Raw genomic sequence first — 15,846 nt, 5'->3', positions numbered from 1 at the left:
GAATATATGAGATCTCCAAAACCCAGAAATCGTTTCTGGAAATTCCGCATAGAAATGACTTGATTAGATTATTATCAAACTTTTAAATATTTCCAAAGTCTAAACTTAGGGAATATGGTTAATTAATCAATATTAATTAATTCAAGGCAAAAATCATCTAGAAACTCGCACAAATCGATCCAGAGATGATCCTAGCCATTGATTAAGTTTTAATCTTGTGCTCCAACAAAGGATTATAAGAGGAGGTCGATGTGGTGATGGAGAAGACACTTGAGAGGTTCGATTTCTAAGCAGGTCGATTTCCAGAGTAGCAGCAATCAGTTGCCAAAGAGAGAGATAGAGATCGAAGCAGTGTGAGAGGGGTAGGGACAGTTGTCCAGAGGAAATATTTCCAGATCTGGAGAGGCAGCAACAAGAGAGTTGTGTTGTCCCAGAGAGGCAACACAGTGGCTCTGTGCAATAGCTTTAGCAAGGCAGATCGATTTGCTGGTGAGAAAAATCGGTCTTAGTTCTAGAGGTCAGGCAGAAGTTCCAGAAGGTCGGAGAGACGATTTCCTCAGCAGCTGGAGGCAGAACGACTTCATCAGAGGTTGGTTAGAGGCTTGACATCCAGCAGGCTGCGCAAAATAGCATAGAGGCTAACGAAGATGGTTAGAGGGCTGAATTTTATGAAGGCAAGTCGTGCTAGAGATTTCCTGTGGGAGAAGGGAAATTCCCTTCAGTATTTAACCGAGATTTTCTTGCTGTGGATTTCCAGTTTCAAACATCCAAATTTTACTCAGATTTTTCACTGCTGCATAATATTAAAACCCTCATCTGCTGCACCAGTTTTCCCAAGTTGGGTTTTTTCTGGGGACTTTTGTCCAAAAATAATTGTGTTATTTTTTATGTATGTGTGCTAGCATTTCTTCCAGTGTTTATTCTTCCGCAATTTTATTTGTGTAGATTGTAGTGTGATTTATTCAATATTTGTTGTAGCAAACAACAAATAAATTGTTAAATTAAATTAACAATTAAGATAATCATTTGCAGTTGCTGCAATAGGATTCCAGTTTGGAATTTTCACACTATGGAGGCTAGGCCTAGAAAGAGAAGGAGGGGTGAAAGAAATAAGCTTTGAAAGTGATCACTTATGGAGGATTAGTGCCTTGTCCTTTGGGAGAGATGGAGTCAAGGAGAATTTATTGTTTGGAAATGGTTCACCCTATCAAGGAGGCCTTCAAGCAACTTCACATGGCATTAGAGCATGAGAGCAGTGGTTTCAAGAACTTTATACTTTATAATTGATGACTTATCGAGATGTATTTAACACAAATTATCTCTAGGAACATTCACTCATTCATACATGGCCCGTGACATGATGCAATGCTATAAAAGATCACAATTTCTACCAATTCGTATAGAAAAGCAGTGAATTTCAGACTTGTGTAGCAAAAATCCCAGGAACATTCATGTGACAAATGTAAATAACAAGAGTAAGCATGAAAAGAGAACTTACATGTACAAAAGAGTATACTCAATCATCATACTATGCCAATAATGAAGCTCCAAGACAAGAGAAAGATATCAAAACATCAAAATTTATCCATAACATCCAAACTCATCCTCCAAAAGGTATAGTGAAAATCTCACAAGAAATAATAATGCAATCCAAGTGATGATGGATGAAAGAGAATGCCTCTCTTCTATATATACAATCCTCTAAGCGATTTAAATGGCCTAATTTGGACTAATAATGCCCCTAAAATGAAATAATGTGCATAATAACAATACTTTTGGTGACAAGCCCACCAAATAGCTCAATAATACAAGGATAAACCTCTCAAGAGGATCAAATGATCAATAATATGAGTCGTTGGGCCTTTGAGGAGACCTAATGAAGTGTAAGGGGTGCCATGATGTAGAATTGGACTCCAAACATAGTGGACAAGGGGCTAGCCCCTTGTTTTCCAAGCAAGAACCTGTGGTGTTCCGAAGTGGGTGTGGGGGCACAAGGACATCCTCATGGATCTCCAAGTGGATCGAAAATGCCTGTAGACCATCTGTAAGGGCTAGGATGGTGACATGAGCCCTCCTTTTGCAGTGAAAGACATCCTTTGGACCCTAGAATGTTTGCCAACTATATGGTGCATGTGTGGAGTCCGCTGGGCATGGTGAACCAGGTGCATCATCCTCATCCACAAGGTGGAACACAAGCAGTCAATGAGTGGTGTTGGGGATCCATGAAGTACTCTCTATTATGGTGGAGGCCCATGGCTATCAACGCTCACCCTACAAGTGCCAATAAGACCCCGTATAGGAGATCAATCCCCAAATGGAGGCCCACTTGCAATCCTACAGAAGATCTCTTACAAGTCATGGAACCAATGGGGTGCTTCATGGTGGCATGCCCTTCCATAGTGGGCTCTAGCATGTACAAATGTCTCCAAGCTCAATAGGGGGGTTAATCAAGGACGCTATCAGGTGGTTTCAACCTTTAAAGGGGGGACATGTTCATGGTACATCCCTCAAGTGGTAGGTGGCAAGTGATATAGTAATGGAACAGAGTGGGAATCAGGGGAATCATCAAGACCACATGTCATGGTGCAAGGGTAGCTATAATGAGGGAAGCCCATACCTGGGTATATGAGTGTAGGAGGGAGCAAATTGTGGTACATGAGTTATCCCGACTTTTGTTTTTCCACCCTTCTTCATATGCCTTTTGCCTTTGATTGATTTTTCTTCATAACTGCATGGGGCTCCATGGGATGAGAGTATGATGTGTAATATATAGAAGTGGATATCCTTTTAAGGTCGAGCAATTCATCACCCACTAGGGGTTGGGACAATCATGGATTCCTTAATGATGGAGGGGGCTCATCTAGGGCCCATAGGAACCAGGGTGATGGCCATGGATAAGGGGTAGAGCTCATGTTTGGCTTTTGCCCATGTGCTAAATTTGTATGTCTTGGCCATCTTTTGAATTTTGTGGTACATTTCCTGTTGAGAGTGACCAAATTATGTGTTTTCTTTTCTTTTTAGTTGCATCAACCTCCAGGGCATTGTTCCAGGTTTGACCCAAGGTGTGGACAAGGGGAGGGAGAGGCTAACCCTATGTGGACCCAGATGGAAAAGGAGATGAATGGGGCTAAAATGAGTCGAAGGGGGGGGGTGTATATGGTATCAGGAAGCGGGACCATGCAACCAATTTTGGGATTTCCCAAGTAGTGCCAACCCTAAAGCTAGTGGCCAGTAAAGGAGATCCCATGGGACTAGGATACAAGGTTAACCATAGAATCAAACAATGGAGACAAGAATAAAGACCTAGCCCACTCTTTCTGTCGAATCCCCCTAGTAATCCATGCCCAAAATTGCCCATGACAAGTAAGGAAATTTACTCAACTATACCAATGAAAAGCCATACCTTCGAGGTCGAGAGGCCCACCTTCAAACATACAATCATAACAAGTGGGTGGGGGACCACATGGCTGGCTCAGGTGGTGGAGATAATGGCACATCGATCTCTCTGGTGGCTGCAAAGGGCTGCTGGCTGCCGGTTGAGGACCATCTAGGAGAAAAAATTTCTCCTATATACACTACCCACAGGTGGTGGGTAACAAGAACCACTCTCAAACATCTTGAAACAATTAATGATATTGTTAAAAATTTAAGTGAAAGGACTAAGTATTTAACATTACCATTAATTACATAGCATTAGTAGGGCCTTAGGGTTGAATATTAGGTATCTCCAATCATAAATTGTTTTTTTAAGGCAAAATTCAGGGGAGACATCCAAATGTTCCCTTTAGAGGGGAAATGCCTAGAAGCCCCCCTTTTTGAGGGGAAACACCCACAAGCACCCCTTTTGGGGAAACCCATCCCCCACGAAAAGTTGTACCCTGCATTTCCACAAGTTTTCCCAAAACAGGACATAGGGAAATGTTTCCCAAGGGGTCACCCCCATCTCGAGAGCACGGGAAATATGGTGAGTGCACTCCTCACGCTATAGGGGAGATCTCCCTGTGGAACATTGACTTTTAGTAACTTTCATTACCTTAGTGTTAGAGCTTTTCTCATGCTATATTTAATGGATTGTTTTTCCAAACTTTGAATTGGACTAATATGTAGGGGTAATTGTACTGTTTGAAGCATTACAAAGAGACTATAAGTCTGCATTATTCATGTTCAAGAAATGCTTTTCAACCATTAAAAATGGTCTATCTAGCTTTAGAGGAGTGGCAAACAAACAAAAAGTTTGCTAACTAGGACTGATTGGACAAAGAATTCTTACAGAATGTATAGGGGGTATCCCATGCCTGTTTCCTCTATTGTATTTCAATCTTCAGAGATTTACCATTTGAGAAACATTTACTGTTTTGTGTCATGGCATGCGCAATGGTGTAAAACTGAATTTGTCTTGGAGCTCTTGGTTCAAAGTTAATGTGTATGCACACTCTGAACCTTTTCTGGAAATCAATCATAGAGAATGCTTAGCAACTTGCAGGCCTCGTATGTGGGCTCTGGAGAATATGCTTAGTGTTGGAGCATGTATCTCATACTCTAGGTCTGCTAACTTCTAGTTATTAATATAGTCGGAAGTATGCTATTTTTTAGTTTTTCTTTTCCCATAGAAAATCTTGTGCAGAAACCCAAGGGATGCTTCCCCATATTCACAGGTGGCATCCCTTGTAAATCTGTCAATTTAGATTAGTGTGCCTTGCCCAGGGAGATTTGAATTGGGCACCTGCTGGCACAGAACTATTCAAATGCCAAGTAACACTAGTGACAAATGGTTGAGCTAATCCCTTGGGCTAATGCTAATTTTGAGTTGGATGCACTTCTACATAAATATATTTATGCAGTTGTGTTCACTTGCTTGCTCTTATCTAACCTTTCCTTATATATATATATATAATTGTGTTTATTTGCTTGTTCTTATCTAACCTTTCCTTTCATGTTACATCATAGTATCATACTTTAAATTCAAACATATGTTTCACTTCTATTGGATAAATGTTTATATATCATCCTAATATATAAATCTGAATGCATTTACAGATCAAACAGTCTAGTTTGTTGTTAAATCATGAGGAAACGTCAGGTCTCCTTATCTCCTACTGTGAAATAGGTTCCCAGAAATCACATTCAAAAAATGCATATATGTTTGAATCAGCTATGTCAGGATCTCCTTCCAAGCTGCACCAAGACTGTGGTAAACAGCATATTTCAGAGTTAGAAGTGATTGAACTCCAGCGTATGCTAATTGGCAGTGGTGCCCATCGCCAGCTGAGCTCATCCATGAAATTTAAATACCAGCAGAATTATTCCAGTGAATTAAATCATCGATTTTGTGAAATAGTGATGATGGAGAGACTTCCATCTGGTGTATTTGCAGATCCTTTCGAGTTGCAACACCTTGTTCATCGTGGTGGTAAGTATCTAAATTGCAAGGCTAATGTTCCAGTGCATGTCTATGTCTAAGAGTAGTTTGTAGTCCCCAAAACTTGACTCTCTTGAGGGATGGAATAGCGGTTAAACACACTTAATGCAACTCATATTGTTTGTTTTTTTGTAATTTTCCTGAATGATATTAGTATGATATATAGTGTTAAACGAATTGAACATGAGTAAGTTGATTGATGAATATATTAAACCAACCAGTAAGACGGATCTCTGGATCTGCAATTGTACCTTTTTGAACAAGTTTAAGTTTGACCTTAATACATACCACATATAGAGAAATTAACGTTCCAAAGTTGCTTTGTCAACATCACAAACATGGGTGTTTTTCTACACAAAAAAGTAATCTGATATGTCAGCATCACAAACATGGGTGTTTTTCTACACAAAAAATAATCTCCTAGATTCAGTGGTAGCATTTGCTTCCTTTTATATTAATTTCTTCCACATGCATCCATCCTTTACAGATGTAGCTGACATCCAATAATATAGTTATGCGAGAACACCAAGGTGGATTTACTCATCCTTTTAACTGCCTGGTAATTTTACATGATGCGCTTCAAAGTGATCATCCCTTTTATTCATGATAGGTAATCATTTACTAGAAGATGGACTAAGGTAGCCTTAGGTACCTCTAAAATGAGAATTTGCTTATAGCACCACGATGTATATTAGCATACGATTGCACCCATGCCATGAATTTCTTCACTTATCTCAGAAACCTTTTTGTTAATGCTACAACTTCAAGTCCAGCAACATACACATTTTTGTGAGTGGGCAATTAAGGTTTTATTTTAGCCCAAACTATTTTTGCTGGGTTCATCCACACCTTTTATACAAGCTTAATGTATAAAATACCAAGTTGCCCAGCTTACAATCTATTTTATTCTTGTTTGCTAGCAACACAAGTACTGTAGTTAGTTCTTATAATATACATCCTCTAAATTTGTGCTTATTTCATACACGGTCTCATTAATTTGAACCTAAAGTTTTAGATTTTGTCTTTATATTGGGTTTCATAGCCTTTTGCCTTTCAGATACAATTTAATAGCATATAGTAAACATGTGAGCACATGTTAAGTAGACCTGAAAATAGAAACAATGTGTAATACCCCAGTTTTTACCCCTAGGTTCTGAATGTATATCTTCTTCTTCTTCTCCTTTTTTATTTTATTTATTTATTATTTATTTCTATATCTATCTGAAGAATTGGTAGACCTGCCACTTGTCACCAAAGAGACCTAGGATTGAGTTAGCTGGACTGCCACTCTACTCTTGAGCCTAGTGCGACCGCCCACAAGCCTCTCTAGACAAATAAACTGAGTTTCGAACCTGGGCGAGGCCCCTTATATTGGTTGGCAAACGCCTTCCAATACGAGATGTCAACTGTTTGGCCTAGCCCAATGGTTGCATTTGATTTGGGGATAAAGGGATGATAGGGACGAGCTTTCAAGATGACTAGAGTGCACCCCCAAAATTTTCAAGGGACAACAATAATATATATGTGTGTGTGTGTAGAGAGAGAGAGAGATATTATTAATTTATTAGTTGATAATTATGTGATCATACATAATAGCTATAGAAAACAAATAAAAATAATATTGCCTTTTTGTATTTAGAAAATTCAAAATAATCATATGGAGGCTCAATTTATTAATCAAGGGTTATATATTAACATGAGGGAAATTAGGGTTTCTGGCAAGATGCTTTGCAGGGTTTCTACTTGTGTTGTTCAAAGCTCTGGATTTGTGTTGCTTAGCATGAGCCCTTCACTACCCCTTTCAGCGTGGAATGGGTGCAGAGTTTTCTTTAGTTTATGTTTAGATGATCAACTGTGGCTTAGGAGTTTTCTTGCAATGGCTTAGCTTCTGTCTCCATTTTCAATCTCGCCTCTCTATGTTTTATTATGCCAATGGTGTGGAGAGGGTTCGGGTTCATCTTGGGTATGTTCAGAGGTGTGGAGTTTCACAAACAACCGTTTTGTTGGTCGATGGCATCTTGGGGGGGGTTTCATACAGCGGTTTTCTTTTTACCTCCTCCTTTCTTTGGTCGTTTTTTGATTCTCTCATCTGATGGCATAGATGTTGAGAAATCTAGGGGCAACTGGATTAGGTGATTTCTCTTTGATAACTGCTTGTGATGTATTTAACTTGATTAACTTCTTATTTCACTTGATTATAATTAGTGTTGTATCATCAAACAATAAAGAACAATGAGACAAGAGGACACAAGACATAGGCTATCAGCCAAGGCCAAAACCTCTCCTCCTGAGAGGAAAACCCACAAGAACTCCTCTTCTTATAGAACTTCAAATGACGAATTCCAAGACCTATTACCTTTGACCAAGACCCCTCCAAGCCCAAGTCAAATTTTTCCTTTGAAGAACTTTCTTCTAGAGTCAACCCGAGTCAAACCTGCTTCACTTCTGCTACAACTCTCTTCTTCGACCTCAACTTCGGACCTGCAATTTATGACTGCAATTTCGGCTATGGGAGAATACAGTGATTTTACCCTTCTCTCTTCTTTGCTTGGACAGTGGCTTCTTCTTTAGCAACTCGGCTTGCAAGATGGCTTATCTTTCACTTGTTTTCGACCTCCTTTAGTGACTGCAATATTTTTGTCTTGTCGCAGCAAATGATACTCAGACTTCTTCGCACGTGTGAGGAATTTCGGCCCTAAAACAATGTTTTAAAATTCAAATTTTCCTTCCTTGAAGTCTTCCTTTTCTTCGTTGGATTTAGGTCACTTCTTCCTTTTATTGAGCTTCTTGTTGATTGATGAATGTCCTTTGAATGAGGCCGAGTACCCTTATTTATAGGCTTCTTCGAGTGCCCTAATAGGCTGACTTCCCTCTTTAGGTAGGCTGACTTGTTGTAGCACTATGACAGGGTCTTTGACTCTAATTTGACACATAATTATTCTTTACAATATGTAACATGCCCAAAAGGGTCTTCCATACATGGCAATGACTCTTATGACTTGTTGACTCAAGGACAAGCCCTAGAAGCACTCAATGGATGCTTGACCTATAAATCAAATAACCTTGAGCATGAAACCAATGCCTCAAGAATGACAATAATAAATTTATTTTTCTTTTTACATTAAATACATAAAATCATGATTACATATGTCATTATGAAGACCGAACCTAGTTACGTATTTCAACACTCCCTCTTAACTAGGGAGGTATTCATAATCTATACAAGGTACTTGGACATTCTCAAACTGAAGAATTTTCATTAGAAGTGTTGGATTGGTAAGCCATCTCATAAATCTTATCAGCTTATTCCAGAGCATCTCATCGTACCAACTAGCGTTGTCACATAGCAAGGCCTTGACTAACAACTCTCTCTCCACAAGATCAAAGCACAATGCTAGCGAGACTAATGACTAATAGACACCATCATCATTGTCTCTCAAGGCACATACCCCACCCAGGTGTTCACAGGGTATGTCCTTTTAGGACAATTCCTATCTTGGAATGACACATCCTCAAGGAATTTCCTCTTCGACTACTCTTTCCTATTGGATGCCCTACCACATCCTCAAAGAGTATCGGAATCAATCTTAGATGCCTACCCAATCCTCCATTCTTTCTTCGTAACATGAAGACAAGAATGATGTGTCTATCTCTCCCTCTCAACTAGGGAAGATATACTCATTCCTATAAAAGGAATATACCCAAGCTCCCTCTTACCTAGGGACTTGTCCAAGCTCCCTCTTAACTAGGGACTTGTTACCAACAACAACTATTTGCTTTTTGGTGGAGATCATGGTACTATCAACCACTTGTATGGCTCCTCCTTTTGATGTCATGAACTTTATTTTCTTCATTATGGAGCCTTCATCTTCTAGATTTTCTTTGTAGGGCCATCACTTTCCTTCAACGAACTATAGGGTTGAACCAATAGTCATGTCATCCTTCTTTGCATCAAAAATTGATCTTCCAATCCACATCTATCTTTTCTTCACATAGCTACTTCTTCCAAGTCATGTTTCTTTCAAGATCTTCATCCATTCCCATGAGTATTAGTTGTAGGTGACATCTACAACTCTCTTTTGGTAGCCCTGTTTCAACCCAACCAAATGTTGTTCAAAAAATAAAAAATGAACATCAAATCAAAGTTACCTTTTATGATGGCCTTTCATCATGACATTTGCTTCTTGCAACATCAACATCCTGCACATTCATAAACACATCTCCAAGACTTTCAATGTCAAGGGTCTCCTTCCTTTACAGACTTTATCAAAGTCTTCATATCTTCTCTATGGAGATGTCATAGCTAATTCTTCTAGTTATCGGATGTTGATCACTTATCTTATTTATAGTTGCATTTTTCATGAATTCTTCTTCCTTTCTTCACATATTGTTTCCCAGGAACTTCTATACATAGTTCCTTCATCTTGTCAACCACCTCATATTCCATATGAGGACATATTATGTTGATTTCATCTTATCAATATGTGAACGAGTTCAAGGCATATTATCTTCATGCCTTTATGCATCTTCTTAAAGGAAGAGATCCTTCTTCTTCGATCATGCTCATGAGATAGAGCATTCACTCATTCTAATTGCAACCACATGATGACATGACTTTATTTATCTATTTCCAAATATATACATACCTCTTCCTTCATATGGTCATCTAGACTTCCTTTGGCAACTTCCTTTCCTTTGAAGACTAAAGTACTTCAACCAACTTGACATGTTGCACATCTTCGTCATCATACCTTACATGTAGATCTATTAAAATTTGGCAGCTCGGGGATGAATTTCTCCTAGAAGAAATCATATCTTTCAATTCAATTTGAACCATCTATAATAAAATTTCATTTCTAATAATTCTAATATGACTTTCAAAAAATAGTAAGTCGCATCTCAATTTTGAAGTGACTTTCCAAAAATAGAAAGTCATGTTTAAATGATCTTGACATATGGAATCCACTTTAAAATCAAATCAATCATGATTATACAAATCAAGAATTAATAATTTTATCCTTACTAATATTATTATTATTATTATTATTATATTTATAAAATAGTCTAAAGACATTCACCTTTAATGGATTAATAAAAAGAAATTCTCTCATGAAATAAGTAAATTAAATTGAGAATCTCTTACTCGGAAAAATTAACCTCTCTCTTGGACTAAAATAGTAACCTCACATTTAAAAGAATGTAACTCTCTCTCACTAATTCAATGTATGGCAAAAGTGTAACTGTTCGTCATTAAATGCACTTGTAACTCCCTCATTCAATTCGATTTGTAACTCTCTCTCTCCCTAATTCTAATTGTAACTCCTCAAGACATGTGTACCTCTCTTTGTATTCTTGGGATGAGTTATATTTCTCCTCAAGTAACTACTCCCTCATGGAATTCAATTCTCCTATTATTGCCTCAAGGCATGAATTTATTTTGTAACTCCTCTCCTTTCTTATCTTTTTAAGCAAGAGCAAGTGAGAGTTGAGAGTAACATGTTCATTGTGAAGAAGAAGAGCTAGTGTTGAGTGTGTGCAAGAGAAGTGTGAGAGCAAGTGAAAAGTAAGAGCAAGGGAAGAGTTGGATCAAGTGTGAAGGACAAGATCTGATCAAGAAAAGGAGGAGATCTTCAAGCAAAGAGCAAGAGTACTTCAGCTACAAGTTGATCATACATTGGTGACTTTATTCATTCTCATTCTCTCTCTATATATATACTCTTCTGAACAATTGAAGAAATGTAATAGAAGAAGACTCATTTGGGTTTTCCCTTTGTGGGTTTTGCCCTAGTCATTGGACCTAACTCTCAATGTCTCATATTTGTGCTTGGCTAACTTCATATGATCCTTAAGTTCATGTTATATCTACAATTGCTGATATGAAAAGTTGTGAAGAAGAAATATGCATTTTAAGTAATAATAACATCATAAAACATTCAATTTTCTGCAAAGAACATTTAACTTTTTGCAAAGTACATTCAGTTTTCTGCAAAGTACATTCAACTTTCTGCTAAGTACATTCAGTTCCATTCAGTTTTCTGCATAGAACTTTCAAGTAAGAGAAATACATCAGAAACAGTTATCAAAGTAAGATAAATCACATAACCTAGTTGCCCCTAGATTTCTCAACATGGTATCAGAGCTAAGGTGACAAGACAAGGAAAGGCAGCTAAAAGGACACTCAAAGGCCGAAGCACTAGAAGGATTATCAAAAGGAGTATCAAGAAAGATCAAAATTGACATCGTACCATCAAGAAGACATTCACAAGGACCGAGTACAAGAAAAGAAGACCTCAAAACCCTAGCTTATCAAAAGAGGGGTTTCTCACTTGAAGCATTGTTGGGAAGCTCGCACATCATCATCAAATATTATCTCAAGGACCCTACCTAGAAAAACTACACTTTGAAGCATCTCGAAGTCTCTACATTCAAGGGAAGCAAGAAGAGGTGTTGTCATCATCATCAAGGAATCAAGGTGATCTCCCTCTCTTTGAAGGATGTTGAAATTTGATGACTAAAAAATTCCCTACAATCCAAACCCGGTTTTAATTTCACGTATCACTCCCATTCAGTTAAATGCTCTTTCCCATAAATATACATTCAACATATAGAATTCTGGAAATGAAATTTTCGGATTAAAACACATGGGACTGTCAAACATGCTAAAAATAAATATGGACATAAACAGACCAACAACACACATAAAAATACACACAATATTTTTGGTCAACTTAGACCCGGGCAAAACCCCTTCAATCTTCTCCAGGGAAAACCTGTTAGAGAGCTCTTCAAATTTATTTATCTTTCAACTTCAGGAAAAATACATTTGTAGACAAAACAAAACAGCAAACTACAACTTATCTCTTCAGTGAAAAATTCCTTGAAAATCGTGCCCACTTTGCCTCTATTTCCATGCCCACTTGAAGCTAAAAATATGTATTGTATGGATACGAACTATACTATATAGATTTAAAAAAAAAAACAAAAACTTCTCTCAAAAGGCGTGCAACTCACAGCATTAAATGTTGTTCATATTGTACCCAATGTTTTACGAAACGGCCGAACCGAAACGGAAACGGCCGTTTCAATGCCCAGTTTATTGACCCGGCCCATGACCCGGTTCGGCTGACCGAGTCATAGCTGACTCGGTCAACCCGGCCGGGTCCCGTATTGACTCGGCCGAGTCATAGAAAGGACGGCTGGGCAGCGTTTTTAATAAAAAAAAATCAATTTTTTGCTGATTTTTGGTAAAGTTAGTTAGGGTTTGTGGATTCTAAAGGGTTATTGTGATTTGTTTAATGCTTTTGGGGTCCATTTCCCCCTCCCAAACTCTATTTAAGACAGCCAAATGCTCTCATTTCACTCACAGCAGTCTTATGCATTTGAGTGAGAGTCTTCTTTGAGAGTTAGTGAGCAGTTCTTGAGCTTGTTTTGGAGCAGCAGTGAGGAGTCTTGGAGGAGCATTGTAGCTGGAGTGAGGAGCTTCTTGGGCAGCCATTTGGAGCAGCATTGAGGAGCTGATTTTTGGAGCAAGCTTGAGGAGGCAGTTTGTGCCTGGAGGTATTTTTTTCCACCCTTACAAATCTGTTTTTGCTTAGTAAATTTTAGTTGCATATCAAGAAAGCTTAGAGAGTGTTTTTTGTCAAATAAATGAACATTGAATCAATTTTATTTTTTTTTCATTTTCAGATTGTTTTCCTAGTCAAAAAATGGCACCTAGAGCAAAAGATCCTGCTTGGGCATATGTTGAAATGGTTGATAATCAGATGTGTTGCAAGTTTTGCCATAGGAAAATTAAGGAAGGTCCTGGGGGGATTAATAGGCTGAAACAACACTTGGCAGGGATTAAAGGCAATATTACTGCATGTCAATCTGATCAAATTGGGGAGATTAGAAAGAATTTGTTGGAAAGCTTTGAAAAATTTAAAGAAGAAAAGACTAGGCAAAAAGAGATACAGGCTGAAATTGGGAGGAAGAGGGAGATACAAAGAATGATGGCTGCCAACCCCCACTATGAGTTTGAGGGTTCTTCCTCTATCCCTCAAACTGATGCATCAAACCCTTTCCGTTATGTTCCTCCCTCTTTTGCTTCTGTTCAAGATAAGGGAAAGGGTAGAATGAAGGGTGATGGGACTATCAAAAGTTTTTTCACTCACTCAGGCTCCTCTCCATCAGATGCACATGGTCCTGAAGTTAGTATTAGTAAAGGTCTTGCTCAGCCCACTTTAGATGACCATTGGAAGAAAGAATTGAGGAAGACTGCTTGTGACTACATAGCTAGATGGTGGTATGATGCTGATATCCCCTTTAATGCTGCTCGTTCACCATATTATGAGCCTATGTTTGAGGCCATACATGCTGCTGGAAAAGGCTTCAAAGGCCCTACTATGCAAGAGCTAAGGGGGTTTCGTTTGCAGAAAGAAATTCAATCAATTAATGAGTATTTGCAAGATTTCAAGGAATCATGGGCAAGAACAGGGTGTACCATCATGTCAGATGGATGGACTGATCAAAGAAACCGTACCATCATAAACTTTCTTGCCTTCTGCCCACAGGGAACCATGTTTTTAAAATCAGTTGATGCATCTGATAAGGTAAAAGATGGCCACTTGTTGTTTCAGCTATTGGATGAGGTTATTGAGGGTGTGGGGGTGGCTAATGTTGTTCAAATCATCACAGACAATGCCTCTAACTATGTTCTTGCTGGTAGACTGTTAGAGGAAAAACACAAGACCATCTTTTGGACCCCATGCGCTGCACATTGCATAGACCTCATGCTTGAGGATATTGGAAAATTAGATTGGGTCAGAAACACTGTAGATAATGCCAAAAGCATAACAAAATTTATCTACAATCATACACTGGTTTTGAGTCTCATGAGGAAACACACTGGAGGCAAGGATATCATTAGGCCTGCCATCACTAGATTTGCTACACATTTTTTGACATTGCAATCTATGCTTTCCCAACATAGAAACTTGCAAAAGATGTTTTCCAGTGATGAATGGAATCAAAGCAGTTGGTCTAACAAACCAGAAGGCAGAGAATTGAAAAGGAAAGTCCATGATGAAACTTTTTGGAGAAAGGCAGCAGAGATTGTGAAGCTTGCTGAGCCACTAGTTAAGGTGTTGCGGTTGGTGGATGGGGAAAGGTTGGCTATGGGCTTCATTTATGAGGCTATGGATCAAGCAAAGGAGCAAATAAAGACATCATACAAGGATAGAGTGGCAAAGTATGGGCCCATTTGGGCAATCATTGATGAAAGATGGAACAATCAACTCCATCGCCCTATACATGCAGCTGGGTATTTTTTGAACCCACAGTATCATTATAAAGCTAAGGAGTCAGGAGCTTTGAGGGGGGAGGTCAGAGATGGACTGGTTGATTGCATTGAGCGCATGGTCCCATCGGAGTCTGATCAGCTGCTGATACATCAGCAGGTCACATCCTTCAGCAATGCAACAGGTACCTTTGGGAAGAACCTAGCAAAGATTGCAAGAGAAGCAGATGAGCCAGGTAAACAAAAATTTCAATTTTCAATTTCTTAATGGTTTTACTTTTTTTATTAAAGTTTGTTAAATCATTTATAATTTGAAAGTTAGATATAATTTGTAATTTTGTTGAGCTTCAGCCTTCATCTAACTCATAATTCATTACACTCCTATGTTTTTTGCAGCACAATGGTGGGAGGCCTTTGGTGGCCAGTGCCCTGAATTGCAAAGGTTTGCAATTCGTATTTTGAGTCAAACTTGCAATGCATCTGGGTGTGAGCGCAATTGGTCTGTCTTTGAGAGGATTCACACAAAGAAGAGAAACCGTTTGGAGCAAAAACGGTTGAATGATCTAGTTTTTGTCCAATACAACCTTCGGCTCAGACGGAACCAATTGCTGAACAAAAGACCTGATTCAGATCCCATTGTGTTGGAAGACATTGATCCAACATCAGATTGGGTAGTGGAGAGTCGTCTACCAGAGTTTGATCCTGATGAGGATCTTGATGAAATTGATGTTGGAGATCCACTGCAGCGTGTTCAGTTGAATGCAGATCCCAATCCACCAGCCTCAGTCTAACAGCCAGCTAGTAGGACTCCAGTTGTAGGTGCTTCCTCTGCTCAGCCACGACAGAAGCGCAGCCGCATTTGTACTCTATCTCAGCTTGCATCTGCTGCACAGCCTAGTGGTACTGGCACCACTTCTACAGTTGCAGTTGGAGACGATGATGATGAGGAGGAGCCATGGGGCCCCTTGTCTGACTCTGATGATGATGATCCAGAGATTGGTCGAGATGATCTTGGCTCCTCTGGCAGTAGCTACTAGCCTCCTTGGTTATTTGTATTTTGTTTTGACTCTTGAGTCTTTGATCATGTATGACAGACTACAGTTGACTATGTATTTACTATTGCCATTGGGTACACCGTACCATTTTGATA

General features: G+C 38.9%; 1 protein-coding gene across 2 annotated transcripts in view; it reads left to right on the top strand.

The window, feature by feature from the left end:
- The window catches only part of LOC149219956 (phosphatidylinositol-glycan biosynthesis class X-like protein), a 232,382-nt gene that overhangs the window by 158,266 nt on the left and 58,270 nt on the right, over positions 1-15,846 (top strand). For both annotated transcript variants that reach the window (XM_089384582.1, XM_089384583.1), the window contains exon 4: positions 5,038-5,410. In XM_089384582.1, the coding sequence (XP_089240708.1) occupies positions 5,038-5,410 (373 nt within the window). The remainder of the gene's footprint in view (positions 1-5,037; positions 5,411-15,846) is intronic.

The sequence above is a fragment of the Pinus tabuliformis genome, chromosome Q, assembly GCF_031772625.1.
Source record: "Pinus tabuliformis cultivar Carrire ecotype Pingquan chromosome Q, CPIR1, whole genome shotgun sequence".
In the NCBI taxonomy this organism is placed as follows: Eukaryota; Viridiplantae; Streptophyta; class Pinopsida; order Pinales; family Pinaceae; genus Pinus; species Pinus tabuliformis.
This window is presented reverse-complemented; position numbering and strand designations above follow the sequence as displayed.